The sequence below is a fragment of the Electrona antarctica genome (assembly GCF_951216825.1).
Source record: "Electrona antarctica genome assembly, chromosome: 18".
In the NCBI taxonomy this organism is placed as follows: domain Eukaryota; kingdom Metazoa; phylum Chordata; class Actinopteri; order Myctophiformes; family Myctophidae; genus Electrona; species Electrona antarctica.
Window position 1 is genome coordinate 12,821,223 of NC_136799.1, and position 24,078 is coordinate 12,845,300.

General features: G+C 42.0%; 1 protein-coding gene across 1 annotated transcript; it reads left to right on the top strand.

Annotated features, from left to right (window-relative positions):
- Nucleotides 1-31: 31 nt before the first annotated feature.
- rtn4ip1 (reticulon 4 interacting protein 1) lies at nucleotides 32-16,151 on the top strand. Its single transcript, XM_079527744.1, has 9 exons — nucleotides 32-576; nucleotides 1,314-1,465; nucleotides 2,880-2,948; nucleotides 4,250-4,374; nucleotides 5,096-5,144; nucleotides 6,465-6,601; nucleotides 7,251-7,434; nucleotides 14,414-14,506; nucleotides 15,472-16,151. The coding sequence occupies exons 1-9, from the start codon at nucleotides 312-314 to the stop codon at nucleotides 15,613-15,615; spliced, it is 1,218 nt and encodes a 405-aa protein (XP_079383870.1). The 5' UTR covers nucleotides 32-311; the 3' UTR covers nucleotides 15,616-16,151.
- The last annotated feature ends 7,927 nt before the right edge of the window (nucleotides 16,152-24,078 follow it).

Genomic DNA, 24,078 nt, shown 5'->3' on the forward strand with positions numbered 1-24,078 from the left:
CAAGGAAACAGCACAGACATTCATACTGCAGCATGAACGCAAGCTGAACCAAGGAGACATGTCCTTTACTAGAGATATTCACATTTCTAACCCTTTATGCGTTTTAAAAACATATTTATCGAGCGGCATTGGTCACAAGTTATTGTCTGCTTATTGCACATGCATTTCGGCGACACTGCCAGTGCTGGCTGTACATAACAGGTGTCCTTGATTAAACTGAGTCAGTGCACACACTATGCTAAGGAGGATAGTAATTCAGTGCAGTGTTTAAGTTGAACTTGAACGTGTGTGTTTGTTTGTGAGGAGGAGAAATGAGTGCATTGAGACAGTCGGTGGTGGTGTGTAGTAGGTGGCTGTCGTTGCCCTCCAGACACCATGGCATGGCTCGGAGCAGGCTGTTCAGTAGCTCCCAGAGACGCCCCACGGTGATGCCTGCCTGGGTCATCGATAGGTACGGCGGCAATGACGTCCTGCGGTTCACCAACAACGCCAGCATCCCCATCATCCACTACCCCAATGAGGTCATAGTCAAGGTGCACGCGGCAGGACTCAACCCTATTGACGTCAGCATGAGAGGTAAGTGTATGTCAGTGTGACATACAAATAGTTGTCCAGAAGTTTATTTTGCTTCAAGTCTAAAATACATCAGTGTTTTTCATTTCAAAATGGCCTGTGGGGGGTGTCCCCCCCCTTAGACCTGGTCCAGTGCTTATAGCCAGTCTCTCCTTATAAGCATTGGACCAGGGCTACAAGTCTCTGTACGTATGACGTCTGTCTGTCTGTCTGTGTGTAATCCACGTAACTCGAGAACCGCCCCACCGACTTCGAATTTGACACACCACCGCAGGGGGTGCAGTGGCTGGTGTCGAGTCGGTCGGACCAACGGCTGTCCTGAACCGCCCCCAAAAAGGCCTCTGCCCGGGCTCTGGACAGGGCCCCTGCCCAGGGTCCATATCTGGAGCTGGCCTGTTCTGACATCATTCTGACCTGACGTCTGCATATACTCCACATTTGGGCATGCCTGACAAAGAACTCCATATATGGGCAAGCCAACTTGCATCGTTCCAAGTAGGCAGTCTGCCGTCAACGAGGCGCATGCGATCTTGCCCTTTAGGGCGTGGTCGCTTCTCGCCCTCAGGTGTCTTACTGTTATTAGCCACTATACATTTACTAGTCTATGGTGTATAGGATATGAGTCACATAACTCACATAATGCAATCACTGTTTCTGCATGTACTAACTGAATGTAGATTCAAGAATCGAGAAGGTTTTCTTATGAAGGTTTTGTTTGTCATTGCTTGTTGTCCATCCAGGTGGCTATGGTTCTTCCACCATGTCTATGCAGCGAGACCCTCTGAACATCAATCAGACGGGCAGTGAGTTCCCTCTCATCCTGGGAAGGGATGTGTCCGGGGTCATCATGGAGTGTGGTCTTGACGTTAAGTACTTCAAAGAGGGCGACGAGGTAAGAGAACAGGAAACGGGGAAAAAACAACGATATAGACTAGAGCGTCACAGTCCCGCCCCCGACGAGGGCCCAGGAAATAATTCCCTGTTCATTTTCAAAAAAGTCAGGGTACAACACTTTTTGTTTTGTTTTTCTTCGTACTAATTATTTGACCGGCCCAAAACATTGTGTTTATTGTCATGATTTATCACAACAAGAGTTGGCTTTGTCCGCGGCGTAAACGTCTTTAAATTAATACTACCGTTGGCAAAAAGAAAATTGCCTGCCGGCGGATTACGGTCTGGAGAGGCTCAATTGTACGCCCATTTCCTACACCAGAGAACTGGTGTGGCCAATCGGGACACGGTATGCAATATGGGCGGGCTTTGGTACAGTGACGTTCAATGCTTGAGACCTTTGACTGACAGTAGCTCTGACCAATTGCGTCAAAGAGAAAATGTTTGAACCCGCCCCCCGGGAAACAAGATCCATACACAGCATCTCCAGACTCAAATACCACACGACAGTGTGATTTGAGTCTGGCTTATTAGCCAGGCTAATACTATGTAACATTCTCACTATGCTACAACTTTTGTTACGGCAGAACCACTCAAAAAGGAATATTGCACGTTCCTAGCGACCAAGGATATTTTGGAATGCAACAAGTTGTCAGAAACTGTATTTATTGAGGGGCGCTACCCCCTATGGCCTATGCCCAGCTTTCCGGGTATATGCGTCTATGTCAACACAAATTTACACAAACATTGGCTTGTGATTGGCTGATCACCCCATGGCGATGATTTGATTGGCTGAACAAAGTACATATTGAAGATAAAAGTGAAGATGCCAAAAGTGATTGGCCAGAATGACATTTGTGATTATTTGATTGGCTGAGCACGGAATGTGTGATATTTCAAGATTATAAATTATAATCTTGAAATATCACACATTCCGTGCTCAGCCAATCAAATACATAAATATATGTCCGGGCCGGTACCTACATCATTTTGCAGCGAGTGTCGAATGAGTGAATAAAAGTTTAGAGAAGTTGTCAAAAACAACAATCATGCAACGTGTGAAAAATATACCCGTGAAAGATTATAACCAAAATCAACTTTATTTTGTGAACATTTTAAAGCATTTTTTAACATTTTCAGCTCACTCATGAGTCATGAAGTCATCCACTGAGCTTGTATTTTGAAAAGACTTCCCTCTTCCCTTTGTTTACTAATCCAAGCAACGCTGAAATGTGGAGCGTCACATTGTTTGGTCTTGCATAAGCCTTGGGGCGAAGGGACAGATACGTTACTGTACTGTGACACTCAACCTGGGCATACTGCATCAAGGTAGACTTTCTGTCGAGAGAAGCTCATTAGCTTGTCATGAGGCAAATAAATAATATGTGTTGTTTTGTATTGTTTGTCTCTGTCAGGTTTGGGCTGCGATACCACCCTGGAAGCAGGGGAGCTTGGCAGAGTTTGCAGTGATGAGTGCCAATGAGGTATATTATTGTTCAGCTCTTGGACGCTGATTGTTACTGGGGTTTAAACAAGTGACCATTCATTGACTTCTTGGCATTAGCAGACTTTACACACGTTTTGTGTACATGAGGGTATGTACTGTATACGTTGGTAATTCTTAGGTAAGGTAATTAAATTCACCCTTTTGAAAATATCCACGCACTATTTATTTGAACTAAAATTACTGTATTACACTCTAATACATCTGTTGAGCCAAATTTGAATATGCCTGGAAAATAAAAATAAAATCAGTTGGAGAATCGGAGCGGCAGGGGCGGTATTGCAGTCGCTGTACCGCACTGTTGTGACGAAAAGAGAGTTGAGCCAGAAGGCAAAGCTCTCTATCTACCGAGCAATCTTCGTTCCTACTCTCACCTATGGTCATGAAGTGTGGGAATAAGGTCACAAATACAAGCGGCCAAAATGAGTTTTCTTCGACGGGTGGCTGGCATCTCCTTTGGAGATAGGGTGAGAAGTTCAGTCACACGACACAAGAGGGACTCGGAGTAGAGTCGCTGCTTCTTCGCCTGGAAAGGAGCCAGCTTAGGTGGTTCGGGCATCTGGTTAGGATGCCATTTTGCTAAATGTCTATTGCAAAATAAATAACACAAACACTATATAAAAAAATTAGCAATCTGGGGGGAAAACATTCCAGGCTCATGTAAACAATTTGGCTGATGTTAATAACAATGAACACAATTTATTAAAAAAATGCAATACAATGCTACACAAAAGTTACAACTTTTGTCAACCTTTATCTTCCCACTAATGCTCACTATAGGATGGTACCATTTCTGTCCGCACACTGTGTGTGTCAAAGGCGGGGTGCGGATACCTAGAAAAATAAATCTGTGGGGATTTCAAACTGTATGTAATTTGTTTGTTTTAGCTATCGATTCTATTTTGTATACTATACTATGCTTGTATACTAGGTTAGCACATCCAAGGAAGAGAAAGGCTATCAGTAGCTCTGAAGTGATGTCATTGACATCAATTCAACACACATTTTAGCTGTCCATAGCCTGCCTCTGAGCGAGTAAACAGAAATGGAACCATCTTATGAGTTTGTTATGGAGGAAGACGCAAATTATTAATTATTTGCATTATTGTATATGTTTTCTTCAGCGTGCTCATTAACCCAGTTCATTATATCTATTTAGTATTGCCTGGCAGACAATGTGGTGCATGCATAGCTGTGTTGGAAACTGTAACTGTGGGTGGGGTGGAGGAAGTGGAGGGCCTGCCGTCATCATCGCCTTCCTTCATTTGTTGTTGTGTTCAGGTGTCCCATAAGCCAAAGTCACTGAGTCACATAGAGGCGGCAACTATGCCATACGTGGCTGCTACGGCCTGGTCATGCCTGGTCAACACAGGTGGGCTTACCAAGGAGAACTGTGCCAAGAAGAGGTACGCACGCACGCACGCACGCACGCACGCACGCACGCACGCACGCACGCACGCACGCACGCACGCACGCACGCACGCACGCACGCACGCACGCACGCACGCACGCACGCACGCACGCACGCACGCACGCACGCACGCACGCACGCACGCACACACACACACACACACACACACACACACACACACACACACACACACACACACACACACACACACACACACACACACACACACACACACACACACACACACACACACACACATTTAGAGATTGCATTGTTTGTGCCTTTTCATTATTCCAGTGGGTGCTAGTTTAGCGGTATTTTGGACCTTGGAGGTGGTCATAAACCTTGGAGGCAAGGCAAGTTTATCTGTATAGCACATTTCAACAACAATGCAATTCAATGTGCTTTACACGAAACATTGAGCAAAGGAAGTGCATTATAAAAGCACATTCAGTGAAAAGATAAAAAAGGTGAAGATAAATCTTTTAACGGAGTAAAGTGCAGAATAATAATATTTTTATAGTCTGAGACGCTGTCTCACCATTATGGCAATGAACCCCCCTGAACACACAGAAAGCCTTGGTCTATTTGTCAGGAAGGTTCAGACCTCTACTGCAGTTGAGATTCTTACAATAAGAAGAGAACGTGTTTTAATTTATTTGTGGAATCAAGTCTTTAGTTGGCACCTTTTTACACATCTTTTCCTTTCCTCATAGGATCCTGATTCTGGGAGGCTCAGGTGGAGTCGGAACGTTTGCTATACAGGTACTTTAACCACTCGTGAACCCTCCAAACGTAGTAAACTGGACCTGAATTTGCCAAAAATAGCCGATCTACAAGCCCACACCATGTTACCCACAGAATATGCATACTGGGGTTCAAATGTTTTTAAAATCGGATTATGATGATGAGAGTTAAGACACGCACTGACTGCAAAAGGAGAAATTATCTGTGACTTCGGGACCAACACATTCTTGCTGGGACAGTTGCGTGTGTGCGTGGGGGGGACGGGACCATAGTGTTAGTGTCTATTGTTCTCCTAAGTAGCCTAGCCACAACAAAACTGCAGGCTAGACTGCAGCCGTATTGAGAGACAGTAGCAAGTGAGTAGCCCGAGCTCAGCTCTCGCACAGACAGGCTAAATTCATGATGACCATATTCACGCATTTGTCTTTCGCAGACACATTTTGTCCACACATTTGTCCCAGTGTCTTTCGTGGATGCATTTGTCCCATGGGACGCCAGTTTGTCACCCCTGAGTTAAATTATTAGTCACTCCTCACTCCTCAGCAAGACAATTCTCTTCTTAAACACAATTATATAAATTGTCGTACATAACACCACCACAAACAGTGGTCATAGAAGAAACGGCAGCAATGAGTCCAACCAAATATAAACAAATGTGTTATATAAATTATGCTCCATAAAAGTGATAGGTGATACACACTGCTTTAGGGGTTTACAAAATGTGTTACATTTATTTATTTGACAGGGACAATGCTCTTTAATCAACATTTCAGTTTTCACTTCCATGTAAATGTTAGCCATAAGCTAATTTACATCTGTAGTAGCTGAGCAGGCTCTTAAAATGGTAGTAAAACTAAACATACAGTACAATACAATGCAATACAATACAGATAAAAGAAAGACAGAGTGTGTAGTGTGCCAGCACACAACACCATGTGTTTATGCCATGTGTGCATATGTGCCAGCACCCAACACTATGTCCCTACAAAAACACAATACAATACAGATTGTATTGCTAGCAATTTGGTTTAAATGGTGGTCCAAATAGCTCATGTTACTGTAGCAAGTGTAGTACTGTATGCTCTCAATGTTAAATGATAGTAGTGGCTCCATATGCTGTACACAGGACTGGTTCCCGCAGCTGGCAAAATACCAAAACAAATAACGTTCTTTGTTGTAGTTAGTGGCAGTATTTTATTATTACACCTGATTGAAAAATCTATTCAGATGGATAGGAAAAGCATAGACGATATAACTATTAAATGTCTTTAATCATTAACTGAACAATAAATGTTACCGTATTATTCTAATCACATTATATAATTGTGTTGTGGTCAGATGACGAAGGCATGGGGAGCCCACGTGACAGTGACATGCTCCCAGAATGCAGAGCGTTTGGTAAGAGGACTGGGAGCAGACCATGTGGTGGACTACACTGCTGAGGAGGTTGAGGTACCTCTAGGTACACTGGAGAAGTGAGTGGAACACGGACGCACGCACATTAGGGTTGCTTGTCCATTTGTCAACCTGGGCAATCAAATTTCTCATTCTTTAGCTATAATATGCAAAGAGCCCCACAAGCTGACTTGATAATGATAATCTTTGTGTACTGTAGCACTGTCAAAATAAACGCACAAGGTGCTTTTCGTAGAAAATACAAGCTAAAACAGAAACATGTCAAGGGTACGGAGCCCCTGAATGGCCATGCATTCAAAATATATTTTATCTTGTCCGTACAAGATATTATCTCGTCCGGACAAGATATTATCTCGTCCGGACAAGATATTATCTCGTTTAAACAAGATAATTATCTCGTCCGGACATGATAATAATTATCTTGTACGGACGAGATAATATCTTGTACGGACAAGATAAAATATATTTTGAATGCATGGCCATTCAGGGGCTCCGTACAAGGGAAAATACTAGGTTATTATAAACGGTAAATGAACTCCCCTGTCGACTTGTTTGACTCTAGTAGCCCACACCTCCTTTACTTCCGTCAGCCATGCCCGACCTTCCATTAATCCATTAAAACTGTCGATTACTTTTTCGATTAAACAATAAAAAAAATCCCCCATCACTAGTTGACCCTTCCCTTCCCTCATCTCCCCTCCCTCCCAGATTTGACCTGATCCTGGACAACGTGGGCGGCGACACGGAGCGCTGGGCGCTGGGCCTGCTGAAGCCCTGGAGCGGCTCCAAGTACATCACCCTGGTCACGCCCTTCCTCCAGAACACCGACACGCTGGGCATCTGTGACGGCATGCTGCAGACGACGGCCACCGTGGCCAAGAAGGCCCTCAAGGTTAGTACAGGGGCCACCGTGGCCATTATGGCCCTCAAGGTTAATTGTGTCACCACCGACTCAGCGATTCCCAACCTGTGGGACCCACAGTTTGAGAACCACTTCTCCTGACAGAGAGAGAGAGAGATGTCCAAACAAACTTTTGATTAATCTCCGTCCTGGGCGGTGAGCGTAATGATTTAATAGGACGGAAGCCTCCGTCCAGGGTGATAAGGGTGTTAACAGTTTGCAGAATGAGAATGAGTACAGTTCAAGTAAAGTAAAGGTCAATACAACATCTGCTAAGAGGATAAAACCAGAAAATGCACTAAGACTTGTTTACATAAGGGTTTACATTTTCAATTAATCAGAACATTTAAAGACATTCAAATACAATCAATTTGTCATGAAAATGTTTGAGAACCAGTGAAGTAGTCGGTATGCTGTCTTCTGCTTGATTGAGGCTAGCGACTGACCTAGTTATGACAACCTTGTAGACATGCCTTGGTCATTTGTTCTCATGTTTTTGTCACTTAGGCTTGTCTTCTGGACCGCAATGTTCAAAATGTAATGTAGATAGCATGATAATTAAACAGATGGTAGGTTCATTCAATGTTTACCTGGTATCCTATAGTTCCACTCAAATTGTACAACGTATGTTGTGTTAACATACTCTACCATACAGATTGGACACAATTACATTTTATTCATAAAAAAAATCACACTTGTGTGAAGTGAGGGGCGCTCTTAGCATCATACATCACATTCGGTGCTCAGCCAATCAGCTGAGCACATTCCGTGCTCATACGGACAGACGCACAGAGCTGTGCATAGTGCTGCATAGACCAGCTACTGCAGATGTGTACTGTAGTTGTATTAACATTAGATAACAATTAGTTAAAATGATGTTTTATTCATTAAAATAAGTCACATATGGTAGCTTTAAGCCAAGGCAGCCAGACAGTCCCTTTGGATTTCACCTTGTCCTTCCAGTAACAACTACCTCTGTGCCACGTTGTTAGTCACTGAATCTGACTCGCATGAAAGCCTCACACAAAGAAAAACACCACTTGTCTGCAGCATGATGATGCATTTTGCTGAATTGAACATGGTGGGCATCTTGGATTTCTCTCCATTGTAAATGTAGCGCATTTACAATGGAGAGAAATCCAAGTTGGACGCCAGATTCCGAGACAGAGTATGGACATAGTGGATCAAAATACCCTTTTTATTGAAAACTACGGCTGTGCGGCGTGTAATTGTTTCCCGCACACTAACCGGACAAGTGGGGCAAACAAGAAAGCAGCTCAGATTTTGCATTTGTACAAGGTAAGAGTGATTTTGAGGCAAAATTGTTCGCCCGCTCCAAAAATTGAGCAGTAGTGCACTTAGATAGATAGATATCGGGAAAAACTGAATCCATTCTCTTTGGCTCTATTAGTAATCTCAGCAAGGCAAATGGCTTCTTGGTTAGAGTGGGTGACAATGTTATCACACGTAAAGATGAAATTACCTACCTAGGTTCCATCCTGGAGGCTAATCTTTCCGGTGATAAAATGGCCACCAACGTAATCAAAAAAGTCAACCACAGAACAAGATTCCTCTACAGGATCTCCTCACTGGTCAACAAAAACACCTTGAAGACCTTAACAGGAGCCCTTGTACAGGGTTTTTTTGACTATGCATGCACCTCCTGGTACCACAGCACCTCAAAGGCCCTTAAAACCAGGCTCCAGACTTCCCAAAACAAACTGGTCAGGCTCCTACTTGATCTAGCCCCCCGAACCCACCTCACCCCTGCCCACTTCGACAGGCTGGAATGGCTTAGGGTCGACGACAGAGTACAGCATCTTGCAATGGGTCTGGTCCACAAGATTCGATACACCACCAAGATACCCATGTACCTGTCTAGATACTTCCTTAATGTTAACGAAGTCCACACCCACAACACCAGAGGGAGTGCAACGAACCATGTACAACCCAGATTCGGCACAAACAAGGGACTAAATTCTTTTCGCTCCTATGCCACCAAAATGTGGAACGCCCTACCAACTGTCATTAAGACATGCGAATCCCTTGACTCCTTCAAAACCGCTCTCAAAGGGCACCTACGGATGGCTGCAATTCGAAACTGGCCCCCGTAAAATCTAAATCCCCCCCCCCCCCCCGCCCCCCCCTTTTTTCCCCTCACTGTATATATTTCTTTTCCCTTTTTACCACCTTTATGATGAATTCCTGTTCTGTCTATAGAAGTGTCTATTTGTACGTCTCTAAATGTTTTGATGATTTGAACATGGTGGACCCTATTGGAAACAAGTGTAATGCTTAATTGGGTCGTCCACTCACAGTTAACAGCCTTTGTATTGAGTTTGTGCTTGAAATGTACTGTAATTCTGCAAACTGTTAATAAATTCTTCAATCAATCAATCAAATCGCTCTCTACGAGAGTCTAAGCCTTAGAGTCTCGTAGAGAGCGATATCGTCAAAATCGAAAACTCTACGAGAGTCTAAATCTTGGGCTAGTGTCGTCCACAGTAAACAGTTTTGTTTTGAGTTGTGCTTGAAATGTACTGTAATTCTCCAATCTGTTAATAAATTCATCAATCAATCAATCATTGCCCTCACAGATGACACCACTAACTAACATTGTGTCTCTCTGTAAGGGATATGAATCCACTACTCATGGATTACAGAGTCCATGTGTTTGATCAATGGATAACTGATGTCTTCTGGAATGAACAGCGCAAGTAACACTTTTCAATGTTGGATGGTAGAAGTTATTTCTCCCTCAGGTATAGTGTATAGTTGGATGGTAGAAGTTATTTCTCCCTCAGGTATAGTGTATAGTTGGATGGTAGAAGTTATTTCTCCCTCAGGTATAGTGTATAGTTGGATGGTAGAAGTAATTTCTCCCTCAGGTATAGTGTATAGTTGGATGGTAGAAGTTATTTCTCCCTCAGGTATAGTGTATAGTTGGATGGTAGAAGTTATTTCTCCCTCAGGTATAGTGCGAACACTACTCGTTCAGACTATACTGTCCACTAGCCTAGGGAATTATTGATTATTTACTTAGGGAGTAAGTACTGGTATATTGATTACTTTTTTGAGCCCTCAAAAATGCATGTCCTTCCCGAAATTACGTCATGTGCCAGCCAAATCTATGGACTTTAATGTTTGTTTGCGTTGTTTTACGTTGTCAGTTACTGCCCAGTCAATGACAATGTAAGATGTCATCTGGCTGATGTAAATACTGCCCCCCCCTGCGTCCCTCACTTCACACAAGTGTGATTTTATTAATTGAAGCACCTACTATATCTTATCACTGAATCAACACAGAAACATTGAATAGATTATTTTAAATATTATCTGCAGGGTTGTTCCTACGCAAGTATGGAAAGTATGGAATTTAATTTGAGTAATTTCACAGGTCTGCATAAGTATGGAAAATAGAGAGGGGGGTGGGGGTGTGTGTGTGTGTGTGTGTGTGTGTGTGTGTGTGTGTGTGTGTGTGTGTGTGTGTGTGTGTGTGTGTGTGTGTGTGTGTGTGTGTGTGTGTGTGTGTGTGTGTGGGGGTGTGTGTGTGTGTGTGGGGGTGTGTGTGTGTGTGTGTGTGTGTGTGTGTGTGTGTGTGTGTGTGTGTGTGTGTGTGTGTGTGTGTGTGTGTGTGTGTGTGTGTGTGTGTGTGTGTGTGTGTGTGTGTGTGTGTGTGTGTGTGTGTGTGTGTGTGTGTGTGTGTGTGTGTGTGTGTGTGTGTGTGTGTGTGTGTGTGTGTGTGTGTGTACACTCCCTTCAACGGATGTTAGTGTGGTTGCAAGGAGAAAGTGGGTCTGATAAGGAAATTAAGTCTATTCCATGATAAGGAGTAAGAACACAGAGAGATCAATTGAATTCAGTTTAATTGTACTTATCATGTCATCCTTTTTTAGTTTGGTTATTTTCCTGTATGTAGTGGGTTAAACATAATCAACTGAACTGAATTCATGGGAGTAGATGCAGTTATTTTATTGCAAGAATGAATGACATTGTTATTTGTTGTTTATACTTTTTATACTATTTTCATGTCAAGGACCCCCAAACTGGTATGCATTTGGTTAAGTTTGATTGATTGATTGATTGAAATATTTATTAACAGTTTGCAGAATTACAGTACATTTCAAGCACAAACTCAATACAAAGATAACTGTTAACTGTGAGTGGACGACCCAATTAAGCATTACACTTGTTTACAGTGTAAGTAGCTGGTGCAGACATCAATACGCCCTAAAATAAGTTGTAGATGATAAGGACAGTGCTTTTATCCATGACCTGAGTACAGTAGCTTTGATAGGGAACAAAGAGAGGGTGTCCCACAGGGGCGTTGCTGTGTACAAGTACAATTGTCCTTCACTGGATTTCAATGCCTTGTCTCCCAAAAAAATAAAGGACAAAGGATTCCCCCACTGAGATGACTCAACCTGAGTTAACGATTGGGGAAAGTTCTTAGTCTCCTGAGACAGAAATTGATGTATGAACAATTATTTTTGCTTTTATTTTTTGCTTTTATTTTTGCCTTCAAGGCGTGGAGTGTGTTGAGTGTAACCCGCAGCACAATGTAATACTTAGGGTGTTTCTAGATGGGGCTATGTGTACCCCTAGGGGTATGCAGAGGTACTACAGGAACATGGAAAAATGCATTTTAGTCTTATGTTTAAATGGAAAGCAATACTTATTTGCCATTATGCGGTTGTTTTGCATATTTAGAAACATGCAGACATCAAAACTGAAATGTTATGGACACAGTTTAAATATGTCTGCTGTACATGGATTTAAGGGCGTACTGGAGCGAACAAATAAAGATTGAGAAAAGACACATAAATGTGTCAAAAGACACATTTACAGTATGCATTTGACAGCTGCAGAACGGAAGAGGATGGGAGGGCATGTGGTGAGAGAGGATGATACCTTGTGGGTTTTTAGGAAGGAAGCAGCAGTATAGTACTGTATGTCTTCAGGGCAGGGTTGGAAAGTAACTAAGTACATTTACTACAATTTTGGGGTAATTGCACTGTACTTTTTAAACTCGAGTACAGTGGAGAGCAGGAGCAGAAGCATTTCCACCAGCAGCTCCTCCACTACACAGCTTGTAGATCGGCTATTTCGGAAGGATTTGGACAAATTCGGAAAACAGCTAATTCTGACATTTCTGCATAAGGATCACTTTTAATTTTGGTACTTTCAAATTGCCAACACTTTTATTATTGTATTTCTACATTGTGGTTTTGTCACTTTTACTTAAAGGGGCATTCCACTAATTTTCAACATTTTACTATGTAATTAATATACCTTACTAACTAGAGGTCTAAAAAAGGTTTTTTCATAATTACAGTTCTGGGAAACACAGAATGCGGGGGACTTTATTTTATTATTTCCACAGCTCTAAGGTATATTAATGAGTAAAATGTTGAAAATGGGTGGTTTTCCCCTTTAAGTAAAGAAATCTGAGCATTTCTCATACCACTCTGTTTCACAGCCTAACATTTATCCACACTCATATAATACACATGCACTGAAATGAGAACTAGAACGCCCACAACTGGCCCAGCAGATAAGGTGTCCTCGTTTCCAAATAGGGCTTGGGAATCCACGTCACGTAATTCTGCTGATCTACAAGCTCACAACGTGTCACTGTGCTACATGTTTGCCTATTTTCAGTACACGGCACTTACAAAACTGAGTATAAATCTGGCATAATTACTAAATCTAACGTTTAAATATCTAATCCTAACTAGAAAGATGTGTCTATTTCTCAAAATTCTACTATACTTGTGGGGACATAATGGTCCTCACAAGTATATTGACACACACACACACACAGCACAAAAGACTGAGACAAATCATTTGTCCTTTTGCATCGCTAAAGTCTGAATAGGGATTATGTGTGTGAAAAGTGGACTGTGTCCCCACCCAGTCACCTGACACCTGTGAGGCTCTTTTCTTCAGATGTTGGCCTGCCTCCCGTAGCCTCTTTGGAACGTGTCGTCTGATTGAGAAAATATAAACAAAGTGAACAAACCACAATAGGGCTCTCGGGACGCCAGGGATTCTCACCTGCAGAGCCAGTTATGGGGTCGTAAATCGTCTCGGTCGGGGGCCGGGCGGAAGCCTTGTATGTCCAAAACTGTTACTTTTCAGGAAATGGCAACCCCTGGGATGCAATGTGGCTGTCATTTCGTTGTCAGGCAAGAAACCTCTTACCTCCATATTGTATTTTTGTCTGCCGCCGCAGCAATAATCACATGGCCAAACTCCCATCACTTTTTCACTCAAAGGATACAAGAAAGTAGAATTTAAAAATGAAAAGAAAGAAATTACCTGTATTCCTTTTAACTAGCCAAAATAGCCTATCTACGTACATGCTCACAGCTGCTTTTTTTCAATTAAGATTTTCAATTAAATTCAAAGGGCTTCATTGGCATCAGAAAACACACGTTTACATTGCCAAAGCAAAAAGTGGAACAATACTTTTTTTCCATCTCTCTAATTCATGGATTATTTTAGCTTGTTTTTATTTAAGAAATTATTTTGAAAAATCTTTGAATGTGTTTTTTATTCATGTAAAATTGGGAATTTGTTGGGGGAAAAAAACTATGTAGGCAACAAAAAAATAGATAGTTGTGACTAACTATGACAATAAATGGGCCTAACTGTTTGGGAGCCACTGCAATAATAAACTGTCTTCTTGTTCTCATCTAACACTGGGAGATGACTCAACCTGAGTTAACGATTGGGGAAAGTTCTTAGTCTCCTGAGACAGAAATTGATGTATGAACAATTATTTTTGCTTTCCTTCAAGGCGTGGAGTGTGTTGAGTGTAACCCACAGCACAATGTAATACTTAGGGTGTTTCTAGATGGGGCTATGTGTACCCCTAGGGGTATGCAGAGGTACTACAGGTTTTGTTTTTGTTAAGCGAAAGTGGAACGTGGAATACTGCAATAATAAACTGTCTTCTTGTTCTCAGCATCTGTATAAAGGCGTCCACTACCGCTGGGGGTTCTTTGCACCGAGTGGTCCTGCCCTGGATGACATCTCTGAAATGGTGGATGCAGGACAGGTACCAAGCAAGCACTTCTATTCTATTATGCCTTTCCATATTCCACAGTGAGCAATTCTTTCCCTTCCTTTCAAATCTATTTCCTCTTGAATTACTCTAAGATGCACATAGGGGCCTGGGCCGTGGCTCAGCGGTCAAGGCACCTTGGCCCAGCGGTCAAGGCACCTTGGCCGGTAGCTCAAGTCTGGCAGTGTGCCGCGGCTTCGACTCCCGATCCCGACGGCCTTTACTGCATGTCACCCCACCATCTCTCTCCCCATTTCCTGTCAGCCTACTGTCTGTCCCTCCTATTAAAAATATAAAATAAGACACAAAAAACCCTGTATTTCTCTGGGGGGAAGGTCCTTCAGTAGTTCACGATGATTGTTAGTGCATAATCATGCATTTTAACATGAGTTTAGGTATGTATTTACTAGGGCATTAAGCAACTAGTCGACTAGTTTACTAGTCCACTAGTCGACCTTGCTGGTACTAGTCGACTAGTTGATAAGAAAAAAAAGAAAAAAAAAAGTTCATTTTCTTTTTTCTTTTTTTCCCCGATTTTGTAGGCCTCAATATCAGGTAGATTATAGTTATAGTCACCAATGTACACAGTTTTTAAATGTACAAATATTTATTAAAAAAAAAAAAAAAAAAAGAACGTTTTTTCCCCCCCCCAAACATAAAAGGTGGTTTAACAACTAGTCGACTAGTCGACTAGTAAACTAGGCAACTAGTCAACTAGTAAAAATGACTAGAAGTGAATGCCCTAGTATTTACTAGTAATGCTTCGTATCCATCCTTAGTTAAATTATTATAGTTACGTTGCACATGTTTAATTTGTGAAGAGCACTAATGGATCAGCTTTAATGTAATATCTTTACTAAATCAATATTCAAGTTTTTTAACATGAAGCTCAGTATTTGGAAACCGATCTTTGAGTAGCGTCCCTTGAAAAATGAACCTTTGTGTCTGTGCTCCCCCAGATCCGGGCGGTGTTGGAGGAACAGTTCTTGTTCTCTCAGGTTCCCCAGGCCATGGAGAAGGTGCAGCAGGGTCACGCCAGAGGCAAGACTGTCGTCCAGGTCACAGGAGGTGGTGGTGGTGGTGGTGGAGGACCCAAGTCATAGCACTGACATTACATTTGTACATTGAATTTTTTTAATTCAAAGACCGAACTTGGGGGAGGAAAAAAGGCCTGTCGTTAACCTCAAAGGTTGATTACAGGTGCGCAGCCCAAAAGGCTGGTCCAAAGGCACACAGAGCGCTGTCCCGCACACTGTCTAGTGAGTGCTAAAAACTTTATTTAGAAAAGTTTTCTAAATGGTTTCTCACTTTGTGTGCATTCATTCAAAGACCCCCATAACTCTGAGAGCCTACAAATGAACCCATAAGGGTACATACAGTGTTCATTTAACCATGAGTGTACAGTAAAAATGTACGTGTTTAATTTTAATGCTTGGTTGTTGGAAAACGTAAATTAAATCAGTTTATAATGTATACAAAAACACGATTAAGCACTGTATTTCCTAGGTGAGAAAAACCGCTCTACAAACCTAAGATGAATATTATGAGAGTGATGTCAAAGAAATTGATAAAACGATGTCAACTGCATACGAGTAAGAAGACCTTCCCCGAACTTCGAAGTGCTTTCACCTGTGCAATCTACGTGTGGGAATGAAAGGGCCTTACTCGGCCCCACCTCTCTCCCATTGTGTTTTAGGATCCAAGATGGCCGCAGCACCAGGAGGGGGTGGGGCAGAAGTGAGCGGGCGGGGTCGACAGAGAATAGAATAGAATAGAATAGACCTGACTTGTGTCTGAACACAGCTTTAATGGATGTGTTCTGCCCCCCCCCCCCCACCCCATCAAACAAAATGTTTGGTCAAACCATATGGGATTCCATTGGAAATGCATTGGAGTGGCCATTAAACACAGACACAAGACAAACGCAAGACAGGTGTCTTGAATTTGTGAACGCAGCCCAGTAAGGCCACCCCCTCCTGGTGCTGCGGCCATCTTGGATCCTAAAACACAGGGAGAGAGGTGGGGCTGAGAAAGGCCCAAGAGCTTGTATCTGTTGTTTTGAGATTAGCTATTTTCACTTGTTTGTGGGGAGACATCACATTTCTCTTTCGGGTCTTGAGCTAAAACATTTTGGGAAAATGGGAACCACTCATCTATGCATAGTTGCATAGCGTTGGCCAATCAGTGACTTCATTACAACCTGGCGGTGAGCTGACATCATTTCTACCAGGAAATAGATTTAAAAACTGTGTTTCTCTGTTGAGAGCCAGAAGGAGAGATTTTCATGAAATGTTAATTCGGTTTTAAAATTGACAGTTTGACAGTTTTTGATGGATTAACGGCCCCTATTCTGGGGAAACATTTGCCAAGAACGTGTTTCAAAGGGATTTGTGGAGTGATTAAAGCACGTACGAAATACAATTACAACTCAGGTCTGTTTCACTAAGAATGGAGGGTAAAGTAGCGATTCCGAACACCCAAATGAACATGAGCCAATTAACTATTCTGCCAATATTAGGCTGATATGGTGCTATTTTCTGTCATTAGTTATTTTAAGATTAAACTGTATTTGAAGTGAACAGCAGCAACACTTTGTTTAGAATGATAAATAATACCTAAACATCATTAAACTTTCAGTCATGAGATTTTATTCATCTTTATTCCATGTAGACAACAAAGACGACCACATATGTCCTCTGGTAAACATGGCCAATGAGTTTCACGAGAGCATCACGCTCTGTGTCGAGCACTGGAAATAGACCATGTAATGTAGATCAGCCATATCAGCGGTTTCCAGATACCTGCAACCTAAGTACAACTCAGGTGTACCGGTAATGTGCAAGGAGCAGTTCCCTTCTTCACTTGTTCATTGTTGCGCCCGGCCAAGCCCCTCCCTCTCTCTCTCCTTTGGTTGACAATGGTAATCATAGCCCACAGTGTAAAGCTTTGTGTCCACTTTCTGAATTCATCCCCCGAATCTGAATCCCTTGAGAAACGACACTGACAGACCTAGCAGCTTCCTAATACAGTTGGACCACAAACCACAAACAATTACTTTTCTCCGAGTGTTATTTGGTTCCAAACGGAGTTGCTTTTTGCCAAATTGAGGTGAACAGTGTCTTTAGACCTTCCGTATCAATCTAACTTTGACATTATGGCATTCCCACTCTTCACTGAAATGGTTAACCTACGTAGATCACATGCTGCAGTGCTTGAGACATGTTATGTCTAAGTGTACGCGTGCACATGCACACATAGACACAATAACCCTGGGCAAGTTCCATGCCTCTGTTGTCATATAAGTTATATCTTATGAGTTATATAAGCCTAGCTATAGCTACCTGGCCTAGATTGAACCTGTGTAGAGCTGGTACCTTTTTGGCCTGCGGGAAAGAGGTTTTGGAATATCCCCAGAGATATAGAGAGAGTGTGTGTGTGTGTGTGTGTGTGTGTGTGTGTGTGTGTGTGTGTGTGTGTGTGTGTGTGTGTGTGTGTGTGTGTGTGTGTGTGTGTGTGTGTGTGTGTGTGTGTGTGTGTGTGTGTGTGTGTGTGTGTGTGTGTGTGTGTGTGTGTGTGTGTGTGTGTGTGTGAGTGTGTGAGTGAGAGCAGTGGGTCACTGGGACACGTTCCTGGTAGGAAGGTATTATTGTAGTGTTACCGGTATTCAGAATGTTTGTCTATAGTTGATGATGAATATGATAGCATTAGAGAGTGTGGGTATCGGCTTTGAAAAGGCATCATATTTCTGATGCTGTAGAGTGTGTGTGTGTGTGTGGGAACTTTGGTAATTTTCCACAAAAGAAGAAAAACTAATTTCAGTTGCTTAGTTTTATGAAGCAGAATTTGTGTTTTAATGCTTTCAGTTGGTAATGTTCTACGAATGGGCAGTTATTATAAGTCCATGATGTTTATGATTTGCTGTTTTGCATCATGAACCTATTCAGTTAGTCATTACAATATACATGACACATAATACAATCTTAAAGTTTATGCTTCTAGGCTACTGTAGGTTCAGTTTCTGGTCATTTGAAATGGCCCCAGCCAGTGTTGGGCAATAAGCTACCTGGGAAGTGTAGTGAGATAAGCTACCATTCTACATTAAATTAAGCTTCACTACATTCAGTAGTGGAAAAGTACTCTAAGTGTTTTACTTAAGTACAAGAATCAATACTGCAATGTAGAAGTAAGGCTGAGCTCACACCTTTCATGCAATTCTCTGTGCTCGTTGGGTGTTGTGTCATGGCCGCCCAGCGGCCCAATGCATTTCCAATGGAGGTCACATGGTTTGACCCAACATTGTGTTGTGTGAGGGGGAGGGGCGCAGTCGTTTTTTTTTTGACAGGCAGGCAGGCCAATAGGCGGCAGGCCACCAGGTAGCGCCCCCCCTGACCCCCCCGGCGGTGCAGTGCAGGGGTGGGGCCACATAATATTATGTTGCTTAGGGCCACTACTGTTTGTATCATTTATGTTGTTCTGTAAAAGTGGTGGTATTAGGGCTTGTTTGTGTGTGTGCCTCGACGGAGTGGGTGGTAGAGTTTCTGCTATCTGCGCGCTGGTTGTGGTGGGCCGGTCTGGGCCAAATTCACGCGAAAATGCCCGGGCCGAATTTTTGTCCCAGTCCAGCCCTGGTCACATGGTTTGACACAACATTTGTGTTGTATGGTTTTTCTATGTGTTTCGACTGCCCCCCCTCCCCCTCATACAACACAAATGTTGTGTCAAACAATGTGACTCCCATTGGAAATGCATTGGGGCAAGATGTATCACACGCTTTGTATACAACAAGCATACATCAATCTGTTGCGACCGTGTGAGTCACCTCTAAAAGTCTGGAATTGAAAATGTACTTAAGTACAAGTATTGGCATCAAAATGTACTTAAAGTACAAAAAGAAAGTAGTCATTGTGCAGAATGTTCCATTTCAAGTTTTCAAATGTATAATAATCTTTTGAAAATAGCATATCTACAAGCTCACAACGTGTCATCGCGACGCATTGTGAGCTGATCGGCTAAACAAAATCTACAAAGTTATTAACTAAAGTTTTCAAATTATTGTAGTCGAGTAAAAGTACATTTTTTGGAGTTGAGATGTAGAAAATATAGGAAATTGGAAATACTCCAGTAAAGTACAAATTCCTCAGAATTGTACTTAAGTACAGTGCTTAAGTAAATGTACTTAGAATAGTTACTTTAGTTTCCACCACTGACTACACTGAAGCTACTCTCCAGAGAAATGTAGAAAGCTAAGATTCAGCAACCTGACAAAATGTATTGCATCAACGCCGGTTTATTTTCTTTATTTTTTTATATATTGAATCAACTTAATTCCAAGTTGCTTGTGGTGAGTGTGAGTGAGATTTATCTCTCCATGCTAGTTTTATCAAAAGTTCTCCAGTAACACTTTACTATAATGTCAATGATGCATTATTTACACAATCCATTATAATCTAATTATAACGCTATATTATTGTAGTTAAAATAACTTATGAACACACTTTAATGCTTCTTTGTAACAGATTCACAAATGTCCTGATAATTATCCCTCTCAAACAGCAGGTGGTGCTATGAGTCAGTGTAAACACTGGGAGGTTGAGATCCCAGACAGTTAAAGTCCCTTTTTTCACTTTTTTAGCCTGATTTATAATTATAAATCAGCTCTGTAAATAGCAGATCTACTTGTTTGTCTACTATTTAGATTGACGGCTGACTCGTAACTTCTGCCATCCACTGGGACATGATTAAACATCAAACAGGAGTTTTAGGGGGTTTCATGTTTTCATTATGTAGTAAGGGGTGTAGAAAATGTAATAACAGTAGTATTTCATGAACTTTAAATTATACTGCTTTCCAAATTCGTGACAGAAAGCTAAACACCACCCCCTTGTGTCTAAACATGATAGAGCAGGGAGTAAGAAAAAAAAGACAAGCTGCATTGACAGTTGGCAAATATAGAGACGTCCTCGTGTGCACACCACCTGAGTGGACATATAAGTGCATTGAGAAACGGACACACTGCCCTAGGGTCTGTGTGGGGCCCTAGCAAACGTTTACGTTGGAGGTTTGAGATGATTACAATTCTGTTCTGGCCAATTGTCTGGACTGCACAGCCATCAATATTTAACCAGAGGGTGTAATCTTACCACCATTAGTGACACAACACTGGCATCACTGTCAGTGTCAAGATGCCTGCCTTGCAGCAAGTAAACATCACGTGTTGATAATGACACTAAACTGTCAATCAAGACGATAAATAGTGTCAATAATGAAAATAAATGACAACCCTTGAGTGTAATCGTGTGATTATATATGACAGTTACCAATTAAATAAAACACATATTTCATTTGTTCACTATCAGAGATACAAAATGGACATAATTAACAATGAGTCTTAATATGACATTTTATAACACTGTGTACACACATATTGTCGATCTGTTCATACAGATACGTTTGTACTTTTAGGACAATCATGGTCACTTCAACCCGCCCAGGCCAGTAGTCTCGGGCACTGCTGTGTTCCAGTCAAAAATGTTGCCTCTCTCCACTGGCTCCCCATTCTAGGCCTACAAAGCTTGGATATTATTTTCCAAATCACATATGGGTCAATAAAACAATAGCATACAAAAAAAAGTGTATGTTACCCCTCGCACCAAAGTTACCGCTACGAATTCGAAAGAGCCACAACACTGGTAGTATCTTGTACCATTAGCAAAAAAAACAACCGTAGGCTACACAGAGGCAGTTTGAAGAAGACAACTTTGAACTTGTGCCTTATTGGGGTTGATCTGGGTTAGCCATGCAGGCCCGCTCAGATTAACCCATTTTGACCTGAGATCAGATTCTAAAAATGTCTTCTACATCCTGACAGTTTCCTGAAAAAGCTATGTTTCTATGTCAGTGGTTCTTTGATTTTTCAAAAATAGCAGACCTACAAGCTTGTAGATCTGCTATTTTTGAAAAACACCTGTAACGTATAGGTGGATGGATAGCCTAACTGTTAGGCTATCATTCTGCCTACACATCTCTCTCACACACACACACACACACACACACACACACACACACACACACACACACACACACACACACACACACACACACACACACACACACACATATACACACACACTGTCATTTGCTTAACCTTTTGTTCAATTGTTATACAGTACGTATATGCAGTTTATAATACGTACAAAAAAGGAAAAGCAAATAGCACACAACAAACCAAACGCATTCACAAATCTCTGTAACAAAGTCCAAGTTTAAATCCAGATTTGCCATAAGAGAATATCCTCAACTGTATCATGCTTATAATATAGTCATTTTATTTTGTTTCTATAAAGCCTGGATGGACATAAAGTTATATTGCGTGTAGGCACCCATTGTGTGCACCCATTGGCACGGGTCAATGGGGTCTGCTCCTATTGAATTATCCGCTTCATGGTTCCCCAGTTCCACTTGAACCATAACCATGGCAGATCTACAAGCTCACAACAGACCAGAGTAAATGTATACAGAGGGCCTGTGTTATAAAGCATCTATGAGAGCACAGGAAAAGGCAATGGGTCACCAACATCAGTAGTGTTCACCCTTGCTGAGAGCATTGGTTTCATAGCTGGGTGATAAGCCATTGTGGACCCCATCTAATGCACCACGTCTCTGTACAAGTGTATGTACGTCTGCAATCCACGTAACTCGAGAACCGTTCGCCCCACCGACTTCAAATTTGACTAACCCTAACCCATCCATCCATCTATCCATCTTCAACCGCTTATCCATAGTTGGGTCACGGGGGCAACAGCTCCACCAGAATGTTCCAGACTTCCCTCTCCAGAGCAACATTAGTGACTTCCTCCTGGGGGATCCCGAGACGTTCCACGGCCAGTGAGTCGATGTGTTTCCTCCAACTGCGCCTTGGTCTGCTCCCAGTGGGACGTGCTTCGAGGACCTCCCTAGGGAGACGCCCAAGAGGCATCCTAACCAGATGCCCGAACCACATAAGCTGGCTCCTTTCCAGGCGAAAAAGCAGCGACTCTACTCCGAGTCTCTCTCGCGTGACCAAACTTATCACTAAGAGAAATGCCAGCCACCCATCGAAGAAAACTAATTTTGTCCGTTTGTATTCGCGACCTTATTCTTTCGATCATGACCCACACTTCATGACCATAGGTGACAGTAGGAACGAAGATTGCTCGGTAGATAGAGAGGTTTGCCTTCTGGCTCAACTCTCTTTTCGTCACAGTAGTACAGTGACTGCAATACAGCTCCGATTCTCCAACTGATCTCCTTCTCTGTCCTCCCCACTAACCAAATTTAAATGTTGAATAAAATGGGGCTGTGATCGCACTGAAACCTGTCCTAAATATGGAGTCATATGTCATAGATTGAGGACTGATGTCACAGCCTGGTAAAATTAAATTAACAAAAAAGTGGGGGGAAATAAATTGGCCTATGGCATTGTGACATACAAAGCTTGGCCAGCAGTTGTGAGATTATCTCTGAACAGACATGCAAGACCCTCATGTAGGCAGCTATCCCCCTGAGGTTCAGCAATTTGCTTTGGAGTACTATCACAATCTATATTGTGATAGTACTCGTTGCTATAGTGTTCAGTGTTTGGTTCAGTAACAGGATCTGTTTATTAAAGAGCTGGAGAGACTGCAGGGAGACCTCTCTGTTACTGAACACACACTTTAGAACACTGTCAGAATAGAGTGATTTAACCTTTTAACAAAAAACATTTTGTTTTTACAAAAAATATCATATATATACCCTATCTTTTTAAAACTATACTACATTGGTTCCATTGATCCAAGCCTGAACATAAGCAATTGATTAATTAATCATTACAATGGTTTGTTTTCAAGTGGGCCCTGATCTAGAAACCAAACCAAACTCTCATTAAACATAGTTGTAATTAAGCTTTAGTGCTTCATTGTTCACTACAGGTGTAAATGTGCTAATTAAACAAAAACGTTTTTTTGTAGTTTAGTGCCTTTCATTAGAGATATAGGTGACAATACAAAACAGCCATCATTCAATCATCGGTCTAAGACGTGATTGATCTAGCTCCAAATCCATCACTCCTCATCGGAACCCTTCAAGAACACATTTTATGTGCCCCCAGTTTATGCATTTGGACCTCCATTTGATGTTTTATTTTATTTTTTAATCTCTGGGACCCCCAATTGATTCTGTTTATTTAACTCTGCGGTACAGACCCTCAAGGGTCCATTTGGACCCCTGGTGGTCCCTGGAGCCGTCTTTGAGAACCAGTGATCTACAGTAGATGACTTCTAACCCATTATTAGCCCCCATCTTTTCTATCCTTTGTTATGGACGACTACAAATAAAAACATATCATTCATGTTTTGGGATTTACATCTTCAAAACAGAAACAAAACAAAAATAACAAACAAAAATAAAACTATTATCCAACTGTGGTTCCCCCCCTAAAAGTGCCACAAATGATCATGATCCTGTTTCTTGCCTCTGTCCTTCCCCTCCATACCAAGTTGGAACGCTGATGTGTCTGGTAGGCCTCAATTGAAGCTTGAGACTAGATT